Source organism: Schistosoma haematobium, chromosome 3, assembly GCF_000699445.3.
Source record: "Schistosoma haematobium chromosome 3, whole genome shotgun sequence".
In the NCBI taxonomy this organism is placed as follows: domain Eukaryota; kingdom Metazoa; phylum Platyhelminthes; class Trematoda; order Strigeidida; family Schistosomatidae; genus Schistosoma; species Schistosoma haematobium.
The window spans coordinates 26500981-26517461 of NC_067198.1; the positions used below are offsets into that span (position 1 = coordinate 26500981).

The window sequence follows — 16481 nt, forward strand, 5'->3', positions numbered from 1 at the left end:
TTTGTTTTTGTAAAAATACCGTTGGAAATTAAATTGAAGACCTATTCGTATAGCACAGTAAGGGTGTAAATAAAATTAGTAGACTGAATATTGTAAATATATACCTTATATGAAAGAACATCCTATAACTTTGATTGTGACAACAGTTCAAACATATAAATGTATGTGAAACAGCTTATATACATTTTGTTTTTACACTATAAACTTTGATGAATTATATCATTTCAATCTTGGAGATAAAAGCCATTTATTGTTCTGCTTTTCTATAACTTAAATTCACAGATTTTTTGCCATTTGCTTAGTTATAAATTTTTTATTTATGAAAATAAAAATATTGTTTCAGAAACTATCTCGATATTAAATATGAGCCAGTGATCTTGAAGTTAATAGTCTAATCCTGTTATAACCAAACTAGACAGTTTACCATAATTAAAAAAACTTGTTTCTAACCGTTGTATAAATAGAAAATAAGTAAACGTTCACTTACCAACGAATTAAATTTCTATTTATTATTTGCAGTATGGGAATTTGTGGAGATTGTAGTATTTTCACAGTTGAATTCACGAGTCTATATAAGCTAGATTACCATTGAAAACCTAGAGACAATGGACAACCGTTCGGTTCCAGTATGTGACTCCTCAGCAAGTCGCATTCATGATCCCACACGAGGGACTAGAGCCCAGGACCTTCAGTCTCGTGAGAACGCTCAATTTTTAGACTACTGAGCCGAGGATGCGCATAGCTGAGGAGTCCCAGACTAAGACAAAACAATCGTACAATACTTTTAGGTTTTCAATGGTGATCCAGTTTAGATCAACTCACTTTTTCATTCTTTTTTAAGATAAATTAAAAAGAATTAGATAAACCGATTTTGAAAGATAAATTATCGTGTAAACTGTATAAAATTGTCTTGAATAAATAAAAACTGTTTGAAACTTATTTATTCATGTTATCCAAGACTATCATAAATGGATTGTATAAGAACATAAATACCAGGATATTTTTGTATTCAATAAAAGATATATGATATTTAATAATTTAACAATAAAGGTCTCCTTTTTATAAAAAAAAACAGTCTAAGAATTCATCCATTGAAAATAATCAAAATTATCTAAGTTAGACTGCTTACTCGGTCGAACGAAAATGATTTCAACGTTTTTAATCAATTTTTTTGTCTAGAAAACTTAATAAGGATTCAATATGTAGTGACATTTTAAACAAACACAGTAAGAAATTCGTTCAATATTTTGAAAACTTTTTATATTTATTTGAATATTAAATAATAGAACTAAAACACTGGATTTATTGATTCATTGATTGTTGAACGACTTTTGATAATAGAGGAGGATGAACTAACAATTGTTTGTTTCAAGTGTAGCTATTCTGAAATATTAATTGACATTTAATCTATATTGAAATGGATCCGAGAGAGTAACAACTTCATAAATGTTGAGATGATTGAGAAGTTTTGTGGTTCAATATGATGATTTTGATTAGGTTGCATTACTTATACTGGATTATTTAATCATGAAGTTCTTACTGCCATCTTAGATAATATCATCAGTACAAATTACAGATGTCAGTGAACTATTAGAATTCTTCCTGAACTGATTAAGTTTGTTCCCATAAGAACTTTTACGAAATGATTCTCAGCAGTTAACAAACCTAACAAAATATAACCAATTTATCAACTAAACATAAAAATTATGCATAACTATTACTGCGAAAACCCGGTTAGAGAAAAGAATAATTGAAATCACTGAGCAAAGAATCGCAGGATAAGTGGTGTCCACAACTAATCAGATTTAATATTGATAAAGTAACCTCCAGGTTATTTAGGGAAAAATGTTCATAGCTAACTTCTAAGTTCATTCTGATGATCATTTTAAGGTAGGTATTAAAAGTTTCAGAATCAAACTACACAGGTAACAAAACACAATTTCGCTGAAATTTGTGAACTTTGATTGGACTACAAAAAATGTTTTGTTACAAGCCGACTGTAGAGAAAAATAAGAATCGTTAAATCAATCCATATGTTCTTATAATCCTTCCAAATCTGTTGGGTTAATCCAATACGTTTTATTACTAAAACAAATGATATTTAATCCTTTTATATTTTGATTACGAATCTTTGGAATTCGTCAAACAGAATGTGTATGAAAGGTTATTAAAGTATAGAAATGCCGTTTTACACAAAATAAATAAGGTTTTGCTGTATAGACACCCACTCACTAGACTATTTAAGAAGAAGGTATACATACTTTAGTTCCGAATTTAAATTAAATGGGCTTAAGGTTGATGTGATGGAGCAATATTTTATGTCCGAGAAAATATAAATTTAGTGTTGAACGTTTAGTGATGATAAATACCGTAAAAGGTATTTTCTTTGTTCGAAACTTCGACACATGATTTTCATCATTATTGCCATAGAAGTTATTTATAGTTGAGTGGGCTTTAAGTAGTTATTCTAATGAGTCAAATGTAAATAGTAGTCAGTCACCAAGGTATAACCAGTATTAAGTCACATGACGCATCATCACAGAGAAATTGTTAACCAGAATAAAATGCATCAGAGATCCTTTGTAATTTTTAACAGTTCGTTATTTACTGCCAGTTGGTGAGTGAAATTATTTTTAGAATAGTATTACTATAAAAGCTTCATGCTATCTTAATTATCTGAACTTGAAATTTTATGAACAGTTAAAATGTAAAATAATCAATTACCCAGAAATATCTAATATCATATATCAATAGTACAGTGTCAATGTTTTTGTCTCCAACTATGATTAATCTAAATTTTAGCCTTATAAAGTTAGACCTGGTCAATACTTAAGCAACTAACTTAATGCCAGTTAGTTTCAGCACAAAATAAACAACATACCATTCGAGAAAAAAATGTCAGTACGTTCACTTAAAAACTATCTATTTATCATGAATGATTTATAGAATACTGATAGACTAAAGAGAAAAAATCAACAATATTTCTAAATGTTAAAAGTATATAGATTTGAATCTATTCGAGTGTTACATTGACAATCACTGTAGCTAAGTTAATAGTAATTAAATTAAATAAAACAATTCATTACATATGTATTATCTTCCTACCAACAAAAAGAAATATTATCTTACTGATAAAACTATAAGATATTCACAGAATAGTGAATATTCATGAGAAATGAATTCATAAAGTTATTGAAGGTTATTGAAGCCTTAGTCGTACGAAAATTCAAACCCCTTTGTGTGTTCAAAAACAGTTTGTTCTTACTTTAAACCTACCCTGGTAATATTGACTTATTATCCAGAGTGATTAGGTTTTGAATTGTGTTCACATTATTATTATTATTACTCTTATCATTATTCTTATCTCCTCTTACCCCGTTTCCAGTCTAGTTGACCTTTTATTTTTATATATAAATGCTCTTAACAAGTGTATGTGTGATCAGATTGTTCGAAATGTATTGCGCTAATCTATCACATAGTTCTGATAATCTTCGTCTTCTAATATCATTATCGAAATTTATCAAAGGGACTAACTGTTTTGAATATGAGTACATCATGATAATGAAACCTTAATTTCAATAGTTGAAATCATGAGTCAATTGAAGCTAGACCACTATGGAAAACCTGGAAAAACTGGACGGCCGTTTCGTCCTAGTATGGGACTCCTCAGCAGTGCGCAACCACAATCCCGCCCCCCCCGCGAGATTCGTACCCACTGCTTCCAGGTTTTCCATGGTGGTCTAGCTTCAATTGACTCACGATTTCAACTATTGAAATTTCTAAAAATCTCCACAAAACCTTTTGTGACAATAATCATCTGCTTACTAGTGACTGACTTCAAGTGGAATTTCCTGGGGTTCTAGTGAGAAGCCGTGACCAGTAGAGTTCAAACAGGTCTGTTGTGAGATATCAGCTCACTGAAGACAATAGTGTACAGCGGCGCGATTTCGTGGATTGGTTGAAGTTAGACATTAACACCATTAGATGCTGGCTCAGTGGTCTAATGGTTAAGCGCTCGTTCGTGAAACTGATACGTCCTGGGTCCGAATCTCGCGGGGGGCTGGATCGTGGATGAGGACTGCTAAGGAGTCTCATAGTAGGAAGGGACGGCCATCCAGTTCTCCCGGGTTTTTCATGGTGGTCTAGCTTCAATTGACTCATGATTTCAACCATTGGAATTACTAAAATCTCCACAAAACCCTTTCTGATAAAACCTTAATTTGTTTGTTTAATAAAACTACATGAAAATAAAAAATTCACATACATAATAAATAAGTTTTACATTACAAACTATCACACTTAACTGTAATAGGTCATTTCATTGAAATATGTAACCATGAGAATAATATTAAACAATTAACTATCGAAATATCAGTACTCACTAGATCGATATTTAATGATTATAGTTTTAAGTAAAATGTAGTTACTGATATTCATATGATCATGAGAGATTATGGTTATACTAATCACACAGCTAATATAAATAATACACAACAATTTCTTATTGGATATAACAACTACCGATTTGTTCCAAGCCTTTCGTTTCAATTCCATTGGATAATATCTTTATTCAAAAAAGTGTAATCAAATAAGTCAACATGAAGTAATAGACGTTTTGTTTATCTTCACTAATATACATATGATAAATGCATATTGCCACTGAAATCCGAACATTTACCGAAGAATACATGCAACTGAAGATTTAAAATCATGAAATCTATGAAAGGATAACAAACTTGAATTTTGTTTAATTATACTTTATATATACCTTCCTGAATTAAAATGAAAGTATCGGTCATTGAATTTGGAACTAGTAAATTACACATGAAACACAGATAATTCAGATAATGTACACACATTATTACTGGTTTTAATCTTAAATGTGATTACTTTTTTTCTGTGAATTTATTGTTTTAAAAAAACTGAATGTAAGAAATGTAATAAAATCTATCTCATGGCATTATTCTAAATGATTCATATTAAATATAACCCAATTATGTTTACTGGTAATGTGTCCACTATTTATGCGGACGGACATAAGTACATTGTAGCAAGAATTGAAACTGTGAGCATGAACTACGAGATAATTATATCATAAAAGTTAATGAACAGTGAAAGAAAGTGTATGTTCAATAGCTCAGCTCAGATACGGCGTCACTTAACGAACGTACTTGTTTCTCCAATACTTCCAAATCAAACATCTTTTCAATACAAAATATTTTGACTACTTACGAGTAGCTACAAAATGAAAAACAAAATGTTTTTTCGAAATAAAAACAGGGTTTTTGTCCTAAAAACTGAATTCATCATCTCTTTACTGCAGTTTGAAAGATGTACTAAAGTAAATTCAAAAAGGCTTCTACCATAGTTTTGATAAAATCAAGGTCATAGTCTATGCACACAACTCTCAATGAAATGGAAGCACCTGATAGTATTATATGAAGGATTTATCTTCTATCTAACTTTCAGAGAAAATGCATATTTTTCAAATGGTTTAGGCTACAATGATGATGTTATATAACATAGCTGATGGATTCATTTCACTGAAACTAGAAGCTGCTAATAACACTTTGCTTCTTCTCTTTGTCAATGATAAAAAATTCACAAAATAATACATTAGTTAGGTGAAATTCACTGATTCATGGTTTATAATAAGATGGAAAAACATATCCAAAATGACTGTCAAAATTCAGAATAAGTGCAAAAAGCCATGGCTTAAAGACTGGGGATTATTATATTCTAATAAGTATCATTACAAAGAATATACTTAATAATTTCAAATAAGTTGAATATTAGATAGATTGTTTACAATAATTACAATTAATTAACGATGAAAATTCAGCTTATTTGTTTCTTAGGAAGTAATCATAATTCAAATACCAACGATTGAATTCAACTTGGTAGGAAAACGTAACATTCATTCAACTTAGGAAAATGATAAATTGAAATATACAAACACCATCCCCATTACGTTAGTTACATTGTTGTAGATCTCAACCGAACAACATGCAAAACAAACTGCACACCGTTAGTTAAAAAGTTAGGAAACACTACAAAATATTTGCTGTAGAGATATTGGGAACTACCAGTACACGTCCTGCCAAAAGCCAACTATTCGTTCAGTTAAACTCACGGTCGTTTTCTATTCACTGTCAACTACGAATGAGATCCCAGAAGCTAACATTCGGTTCGATTAAGTGTATATGAAGTATGTCTCAAAGATCATGACAGTCAGTCATCATCAGCATAGAGCCTAACACAGATTAGCATTGGCTGACGTCGCCGTCCCATGTTAACACCACGAGAAGGATATAACAATCACAATGAAGAAGACTGAATATTGGAAATATATGGTTAGAGAAGTTTAATTAGAAAGTTACGCATGGGTGAATACTGGAATTCAAAATCTAGAACGAGGTAAAGTTAATTCATCTGCTCCTTTGATAACGACTTGGAGCTTTGTCATCCAAAGTTCACAACCACTGCTCGCTATTATTATGAGGACCCAACTAAATAACCTGCATCTCTCAACAATGTTAAAACTAAGTCACTGACTTCATAGGTTAATTTCATATCTTGATTTGGGCTATCCTAGATTTTTTCAACCTACTCCTACATTAAAAGGCATCAGGTATCAAGGTAGTCAGTGGTTAAGGATACGTAACACACGTCTTAACCACTTCAGTCGATGAAAATCAGCAAACTCATCAACCGTCTTTCCATCTTTACCTATTATTCTGTGCTCAGTATTAACGTTCTTCATTCGACTTATCCATGAAACGCAACCAATCGTTCGAAGATACTCAAGATCGAAAACTCTGACTACTCATGTCTTGTACTTTCACGATTCATGTTCCACATATGTAAGGTAGAACAGAGTAGATTGCTGAGCAGCATATATACCTTTTGGCTGGCAGGATATCTCGCCTACGTCATAAATAACTGAATATGTTGAAGATTGACCCAGCTTTCATCAGACACTAGCTTACCAGGTTTGATAAAAGTTTTAACACAAGTGAAGTGCAGTGATCAACGCATTCAACTATTTCACTCTCTATTGCTAGTTTATGGGTCGATGCAGATTATTCCTGAGAAAAACAATTTCCATTTACAAGAAAAGGAACACACCCCGAACATCTTAGCATTCTGAGTCTTAATTAATTGGAATATTTCATCTACGTTTATAAGTGATCCTCTTCATGAAAAATCAACTCCTGGGAAGTTAGAGAATGAGAGCTACCTTTAGAGCCGATACATCCATATGCTGATCTTAAACGACAAGTCTCTCTAAGATTTGCATTTCACGTGCTGTTGTTATTCGTTGGTTGTTGACTAACACATTGTCTGGGGTATTATCCTCAAACTGGTTCCTCAGTCGATTTTTGTCCATTCTCATAGTGTGGAACTTTGGTGGCTCATGATATAACTCCCTGTTTAAACGAACTAATGAATATCTCATGGACATAAATCCTCCACTTAATTCCGTATTTTACACATAGGTTAACCCCATTTGAGCGGCGGTGGTAATAAGAAACCAAATACTGATTCAATTGGATAAATTTATCACGTGGATTCATTTACTCAGAAAGTTATTAAGACGAGAAGCAGGAAAGTAAAAAGGAGAGGGAAAGAGCACCAAATCTATTTGATAAGGCATGACTCACCATCTGGAATCAGACAAAAAATTAAGCTAAAGACATTTGGTACACACAGTAAGCGATACAGACACATACGTTCATATATCGGATAAGATTATAAGCAAATAATTGAATAGGTCAAAGTGTGGACAATAACGCAAGAAAGAATAAATCGGTCTGTACAGAAGCCGGAATAATCCATGTGGGGGTGACAACACCAGACGCGATAAAACGATCAGAGGTCAAGACCAGTGAGGTGGAATTAAATCCTGTTCTTAGACTCAAGATAATATCTGAGACAATCTGTTTGTCAAAACCAAATCACTATCCTCTAAGGTCTCAGAAATCGATCTAACAATACCTTCTGTTCTCCTTCGCTTTAGAGTAAGTAAAAACTTCTCAATTTCATTATGAATTAGGAGACTTCTCATGATTTCCAATTCAGGTTGTTTGATAATAATACGTAATCGGAAGATTGCTACAACACAGCTGAATCATCCTTTAAACCGTTCTACCCATCGTTCCAATCTTCAGGATTAAGAATGAATAACTGTTCCGTGTGCTTCTTAAATATTCTCACTAACACCCCACTCCTACATACTTGTTTTCTCTAAGAGTCGTAACAGTTGTCTAGTGTTACCCACAGTCAGTTTTTCCCACATATTTTGCTACTGTTGATCACCATCGCTCACAATCATTGTTCGAACTTCCTATTAGTCTGTATTTCAATTGTCATCCTCATCGTTCTGCCAGTTTGTCAAGATGAGTTTTGTAACAGCTATCAATTCAGTAGATGGCATCGAAGTCCACTGGTGCTTCTTAACCTTTTCATTTAAGTCAGTGACCAATATCACTGACGCATTTGCAGCAGTTTGGATATCATATCAAACTTCACTTTGTCAGAATGTTCTTCTCCATGATCGACTGAGTGCTGAATTGATTCTCCCCTAAATGGACTCTTGACCTTCCCACTTTGAATTAAGACTTAACCGGTCTGCCTGTTGCAGCTCTTCTGTGCCCAGTAAGACGTGGGCAAACGCGTACTCCTATTGGTACAGCATGATCACAGTCCAAGCATGTGCCCCAAAATGCCCTAGTATGGCCGAGAGTGGGGTGGGCCCGCCCTTCCTCTACAAATGCTCCCACACGGCCACGCGAATACAGCCTCTGACAGGGAAGTCCTACTTACTGCCTTCTCGTGGCGAGGGTGCCGTTTACGAAAATGAGAGGACGAAATGCGAATGTCCAGCGCTTTAACCGGACCCCAAACCAGTGGTGGACATGCGTTCCAGTATCCTGCGGGAACAAATGGCTTATGAACCAATCGTTGGTCACCGGCTACCATGGGACTGCATCTCCTTACGATGCTCCACTGCCTTGTGAGTCAGACCTTTAAATCAAAGGCTCCGGGTGTGGCCCCCTAGGAAAACCACCTGCTTCGGTCTGGGCACTCGGGTACCTTCTAGGACTACAACAGTTAAGTGCATGGTTTTCTAAAAGTGACGAGGTTAATTGTAGAACTAATCTTTCACTTCACCAGAACTGCAGTCAGTGAGGGTATAAGCAGAATCAATGAAGGATCAACGGCACATTGTCCGTCTTCTTAAGTTCTTACTGTTTCAGTGAGACAGACATCATACAAACAGTGGTCGACCATAGTTCACATTTATCTACTCAAAGAAATACAATAGGAAGTGGCCTATCTAGAATGTTTGGGATTAACCCTCCATAAGACCGCAAAGATTGTTAAGGATGTATATTGTACGAATACTTTAAAATGATTAGTACATAATTCCAAGTCAGTTACTGAGATTAGAAATACCTGAATAATTTTAATGTCAGTCTGATTGCTGAAATAACTGTAAAATTGTTGCTTCTCTTTTTAGTACAGATAACTTTGACCAGTAAAATATGTTATCAAAGCAATGGGAAAATTGTAAGTCGACATTATGTTTCAAGAAGATACTAGCTTTCCCACTATCCTACCAAAATATAAAGTATTTGAATGATGACTTAAGAATTATTACTGGGGAAATGAGATTATTATGAAACCTTATTTTCTAGTATCCCTATGAAATATCATTACTAAACTATCAAAATGATTTTTAGAGGAAAGTCAGTTTGCTTCGGAAGTAAACCTCTCCTAATTCCCATTTGAAGAGGCATCTTTCTATTTCACTATCGATATATGACAATATTCCACAATTCGCACTGATACGTGTGCAATATTGACCTAAAATCACCTAATAATTTTTTAAACCGTGACACTTCAAGTCTTGTGACTAAACTGCCTGACAGAATGGAATAACATTGACAATGTTTTTTCTTAATAATAACCTTTATGCAAGTGCAATAATTGCTAGAGATGTACTCACAACAAAAACCTTTTGAGCTGATACCAGTAAAAATGAGCAAAAGACTATCAAGTAATAACATGTATTTTGGGGCCGAAAATTTATCAGTATAAAATTAGGTTTCGGATAATGTCTATCACAAGTGTCTGTTTTTATATCTACATTATCTGTCTAAAAATAGCACGTCATTTAAATAAACAGGACAAAAACAATAAAGCATTTCATTTTTTACAGCTTAGATACAACAAAATTGAAATATATGTATAATGCACACAATGGTTGAACTTTCACATCAGAAAATACCAGAATCCTTAGAAAGAGCTGTAGTGGCGGCAGTAGCAGTAATACTAGGTTAGTTGATTATTGGAATCACGTGGCAAATGTTGAGGATGGATCTGTGAAGATGCCGTTTGGATACTTGCATCACTCATTTCCATAGCAGTTGAACTCTGACTACTTAAATCTGCCAACAATGATAAAATATACGCAAGAACAGCTGAGGCATTTTCACTAGGATCACTAGGACCAAGTAATTCTTGCATTCCTTTTAATAAATTAGGATTTGCTTTCAGTGCTTCAGTGATAGATTCTTTGAAACGGTCTATTCCAGAATCTGCGAAATCTGCCAATAAGTCTCGTAGCTGATTCTTAAGACTAGTAGTGGAATCTATGGGATTAGTAGAAATTTGAGGATGATGAAGTTGTGTCATGTTGAAACTACTGTCTGGAAATCCGTCACTACTAAGTTTGTTTGGAATGCTTTGTTTGAATGATCCAGATCTACTGCTTGTTGAATATACTTGGTTTTGAGATGGTCCATTTGGAACAGAATTACCATCCACTAAGGAAGTACGAGATGTGACAGCTACAAAAAATAACGTTTAAGAAAATAACCCACCTGGGAACTTGGAAGAGGATGTTTCTTGGCCAATTCTCTGAGCCTTTACTTCCTGCTCCTGGCGCAACATGCGTCGCCTTCTTTTGCTCCACATTTCATGACAATCTTGGTCAACAGGTAATCTAAGAAAGAGTAGAATATTTCTATAGTAAATACCTTGGTGGGGAAATCTTTGTAGGGTCAATATTCCGTAACCATGGTGAAGCTAGCGCTTCACGTGCACTACATCGCTTTTGGGGATCCAATTGAAGCATATGATCGAGGAGATCTACAGCATGTGGTGGAATGCTATGCAGGAAATAATAATAATAATAATGGAAGCCTTACATGTGATATTCTTCTCGGAGTCTGCGTCTGTACATCTTTTTAGGTTTTATTGTCGAATAGAAAGGTAATTTTTCAACATTAGGCCATATAGCTGGATCTGGATACCCACAAATTCGTGATATGACTTCTAATTGTTCGACTTCTTCACTAGCCTGAAACATTGGTCGACGAGTGAACATTTCTCCTAATATGCACCTTAGAGGGGTAAAAACTGTAAAACTTTTCTCCTTACCCGCAAGACCATATGTCAACGGCTGGGCCATATCTTTCTTCACCAAGTAGTAATTCTGGAGGTCGATACCACAGGGTTATGACTTTATTCGTGTACGGTCTTTCTTTATCTCCAGCGATATATAAACGTGCCAGTCCAAAATCCGCTAACTTCAGCTGTCCTCTGAAAAACCAATAACTCAGTTAACTTTATTACTTGTTGTTAATCAGGATATTAGAACATTTTATGTCACGATGAAGAAAATGTCTATCATGACAAAAACTAAGGCCATCCAAGAGCTGCTTCATCAGAGAAGCGATATGCTGTTCACTGAAAGCTACCAATCCAGACTCTAAAATACCATAAAGATCATGATCCATGTAGTCGAAAACTAGGAAGAAAGCACCTTGCAGAAAGTAAAACAATGAATAATAACAAGCATTACCTTTATCTTTCTTAAAGTCAGTAGGATCGTCCTTGTCAGTAACGATTTCGCATAAGTTAACAATGTTAGGATGTCTGAGTTGGCGAAGTATTTTTATTTCTCGAACAGCGGTTATGGGAAATCCCTCCCTTTCATTCTCTAGCCTAACTTTTTTCAATGCTTTGTATTCCCCTGGAATAAACATCGTAATATTACAAATAAGTAAATACTTACCAGTGATTTTATCTCTTGCTTTATAGACATGACCATATGTACCTTCACCAACTTGAATTAGTGTGTCAAAAGCCGTCACAGAACGCTCTCCCCATGTCTTGTTATTACGACTTTTGCTTCTAAGTGCGCAAATCCTTTACAAAATGAAGTGAAATAGCTATTAGTCAAAATACAACAAATTCCAATGACCCAAAGATCAACAAATTGGTTTCGCATACATTATGTATATACATAAGCTAAAGTTGCGAACAATCAACCTTAGGAGACTGATGGTCAGAATTCAAATGCCCTATGGGCATACTGAAAAGTAGTCAACAAAAACTCACACTAAAATGATACACATACTGAAGGTCGAGTTGCAACAAGTGTAATAGTAACCTAGAACTTGAAGATCAATCTTAATATTACCTAAAGGCTATCTTCGCTATCTTTGAGTGATATTTTAAAGGCCAGATTTATTAAATTATTTGCTTTCAAAGATCATACCTTATAAGTAATAGCATACATTTGGAATGATATACATAACTGTACCCTTATCTGTAAGTTATTTGCTGATAATGAAAAGTATGGCTAATAATGATAAGTTAGGTATGACTAATTAAAGTGAGGTTTGAAAGCTTGGCGTTACTTTATTGGGTTAATCTCTATCGTACCAGTTGAAAAGCCTGAAATAATGGCATAATAGCTACTAAAGAACAAAAATAATAGCTTGAGGTCATAGGAAATAGAACTAAACATCTATCCAGTTGTAAGTTTTAAGACCAGAATAAGCTATTCTGATATCAGTGTAACGGTATACGTGACCAATTTTTCAATGTTTATTAGTGAAAAGTGAAACAGGTTTGATGTATTTCAGTAACATCTCAAAGGTGATTGACACAGAACAACCTAATATATCAAAACGCTGCCGCTTGACTGCTGTATTTTCTGGCTTATAAACGAGGACTGACTTTCAATAGCTGTTTGTTATTTACTTACCTTAAGGATATCCACTTTCATGCTATTGGTGTTGTATTATAAGGTGGTTTTATGGTTCATGCAGATGCGCTTAAATTTAATTAGTACCATACGACTTAGTAAGTGGGGTGCATGACCGAAAATACATTTTCATCTCCAAACGTTCCAACTTTCAATCAAAATAATCAAACGTGAAGGGTAAGATAACCAACAACATACTTGGGACGTTTAGTTATTCTTTGCCTGCCGGCAGGTTTCACTGTCGACCCAGGGACGGAATGCTTTGGTGACTTATTAGGAAAGATTGTGTCTAGGTTTGTGCTGTCAAAGCCAGGAGGCAACGGAAGTTCCGTAATAGACGGTTTTTTATCCTCAGACCTGAAATACATAAGAATAAGCCAAAATATACACTTACAGAGTTTCCGTAGGCAATGGTAATTGGTGTGTTTTTAGCAACTTATTCGTTTGCAACAAATCTATCCGATGAGGATCCTTTACGGTTGAATCTGGATTGGACTCTCGTATAGCAGTTTCCTTAGACAGTGGTGTGCTGACTGAGGAAACCGAGCTTGACAGCTTTTTACTTGGCTCTGGTGGTAAAGCTATTTCATCTAATGGGATTAGAGAGGACTCAGATTTAGGAGCTTCGAAACACTTCACATTTGATTGTTTCAAGTCACGTTCAGCGGATACTGGGCGAAAATCTTTGATCTCATAAGTCTCATGAACGTTTTGAGCCTTTAAAATTTTCTCCTTAAAGTTGTGATGTTTTGATAACTCGGACATAAGACTGGATCGGAACTTGAAGGAGCTGATATCCGTACATTCCGGAGAGTGATGCCTGGAAACACGGACCTTTCTGCCACTGCTATGACTGCGAGAACGCCTCTTGTGCTTTTTCTTTCTAAATAAATTTTCGTATAAAAGAATGAACGACGTCAAACTTTTTAGGAGCATCATTAGGGGAGATTTCAGGTGACCAGTCACCTGTCCTTTTGTGCTTGTTACTAGAATACTTGGATGTGTGGTTTCCATGTTCCTTCAAGCGATGAGAATGCTTTTTGTGTTTTCTTGAATATTCATCTCGAAGTTGATAACTTTCATCGTATAAGTTACTGCTACATTCATACGAACGGGAAGTTAATCTAAGAGCCTGAAAATAGTAAACGTGGCACTAACCGGTCGTCACACAAATCATAGCGGAGAGACTTTGGCCTTTAGTGTGAAAACGTTAGGTTTCGAAAGCCTCACAACTTACATCCTAGGACTTAACAGAAGAAACACAACTGACACCCATATATACAAAATCAGCGCGCTCACAATCCAAAATCAAATGACCAAATTTCCATCTGTGATGGATAGTATGTGTACTTACAGCCGATCCTTTTGAATATAGACTAATCAAACTTGAACTTTACAGTAAGCAGAGTATTTAGCAAAAGTAAATATATGACAAAGATTGGTAATAAATTAATCTAAGATAAACCGTCCTTATAAATATGTACTTTCGCCTCAGTCCCCAGTAATAATGATAGTAGGTTGGTGGACCTGTGTAAGTCCTGAAAGTTTGCTTTCCAGTATACGTTCAGATTCTCCCTGAAGATATTCGTCGATGGGGCTGATACCCCTTGTTCGGGTAGGGCGTTCCAGTCTTCGACCACTCGATGATAAAAACGGGACCCCACTTTAAGTTTATTAGATCGCGGATTGCGAACCTTTTTCTTAGAAGAATATGTTTATTACTGCTGCTATACTCCGGTCACGAAGGGGGAAATGCTCCACATATTCAAGGAGTTCCTCTAATGCTGTCCAAAGTAGCACGAAATGCACTTGGAGTATGGGAATCTCACGGGTCCAGAAACATCGAAGCATCATTCAACACAAAGAAGGAGGGGATCACAATGAATGTTATCCAATTTTATGCACCCATCAATAATAGCGATGACGACACTAAAGATCAGTTCTATGGTAGGTTGCAATCAGTCATAGCGAAGTGCCCAAGAAACGACCTCAGCATTCTGATAGATCTTAACGCCATAGTCGGAATGGACAACACCGGATATGAAGATATCATCGGACGACATGGAATGGGAGAGAGAAAAGAAAATAGAGAAAGATTTGCAAATCTGTATGCATTCAACAAATTGCTCATAGGAGGCACAATATTTCCACACAAGCGTACACACAAGGCTACATGGATCTCACCGGACCACACTACAGAGAACCAGATAGAACATATTTGCATCAATGGAAAGTTCCGAAGGATAATGGAAGATGTGAGAACCAGGAGAGGAGCCGACATAACTTCAGAGCACCACCTAGTTGTGGTGCTAAAGAAGAACTGGACAACTGGACAAACTGCACTGCAAAGATTCAACACAGCCTTCCTTCGAGATACTAACAAACTCAACGAATTCAAGGTAGCTCTCAACAACAGGTTCCAAGCCTTACAGGATCTATTGAAGGAAGAAGAAACTACTATGAAGGACAACTGGAAAGGTATCATAGAAGCATTAATTTCAACGTGTCAAGAGGTTCTGGGCCTAAAGAAACACCATCATAAGGAATGGATCTCTACAGAAACACTGGACAAGATCAAAGAAAGGAGGAACATGAAGACAGCAATTAACAACAGCCGAACACGAGCAGAGGAAGTCCAAGCACAAGCTGAGTACACAGAAGCAAACAAGCAAGTGAAGAAGAGCATTAGAGCCGACAAGCAGAAATACGTGGAAGAACTAGCAACGACGGCGGGAAAAGGTGCAAGAGAAGGAAATATGAAATAGCTTTACGATACAACGAAGAAACTAGCAGGGAAATATGGTAAACCAGAGAGACCGGTCAAAGACAAAGAAGGTAAGCCAACCACTGAAATTCGAGAACAGCGGAACAGATGGTTAGAATACTTCGAGGAACTCCTGAATAGGCCGGCTCCAATGAATCCACCGGAAATCGAAGCAGTACACACAGATCTTACTATAGATGTCAATCCACCAACGACGGAAGAAATCAGAATAGCCATCAGACAAATCAAGATCGGGAGAGCAGCAGGACCCGACAACATACCAGCAGAAGCACTGAAGTCAGACATCGACGTAACTACAAACATTCTTTGCCTTCTATTCAAAAAGATTTGGGAGGAGGAACAAGTGCCGATGGACTGGAAAGAAAGACGTCTCATCAAGATTTCAAAGAAAGGAAATCTGAGCAAATGTGAAAACTACGGAGGCGTCACACTACTGTCAGTATCCGTAAAAGTATTCAACCGAGTGTTGCCGAACCGGATGAAAGACTCGGTGGACGCCTAACTTCGAGGTCAACAGACTGGATTATGAAGACCTTGACACCTGAGGGAAAACATGGCATACAATGGAGAGCTCAACATCAATTAGACGATTTGTACTTTGCTGATGACCTGGCCCTCCTATCGCATACACAC

The 16481-nt window shown here is 35.8% G+C and overlaps 1 protein-coding gene across 2 annotated transcripts; it reads right to left on the bottom strand.

Annotated features, from left to right (window-relative positions):
• Positions 1-9317: 9317 nt before the first annotated feature.
• CDK12_1 (Cyclin-dependent kinase 12) lies at positions 9318-14431 on the bottom strand. Of its 2 annotated transcripts, XM_051213445.1 has the most exons (13): positions 14301-14431; positions 14222-14257; positions 13987-14187; positions 13458-13946; positions 13262-13420; positions 12086-12219; positions 11873-12043; positions 11644-11833; positions 11449-11610; positions 11217-11411; positions 11046-11177; positions 10890-11011; positions 9318-10856 (listed from the first exon to the last, which is right to left on the bottom strand). In XM_051213445.1, coding segments are annotated over exons 1-13 (2511 nt in total). In that variant the 5' UTR covers positions 14303-14431; the 3' UTR covers positions 9318-10338. The 2 variants fall into 2 exon arrangements, with proteins under 2 accessions (XP_051069429.1, XP_051069430.1); XM_051213446.1 differs by having other exon boundaries at positions 10061-10856; positions 13987-14257.
• Between the last annotated feature and the right edge of the window lie 2050 nt (positions 14432-16481).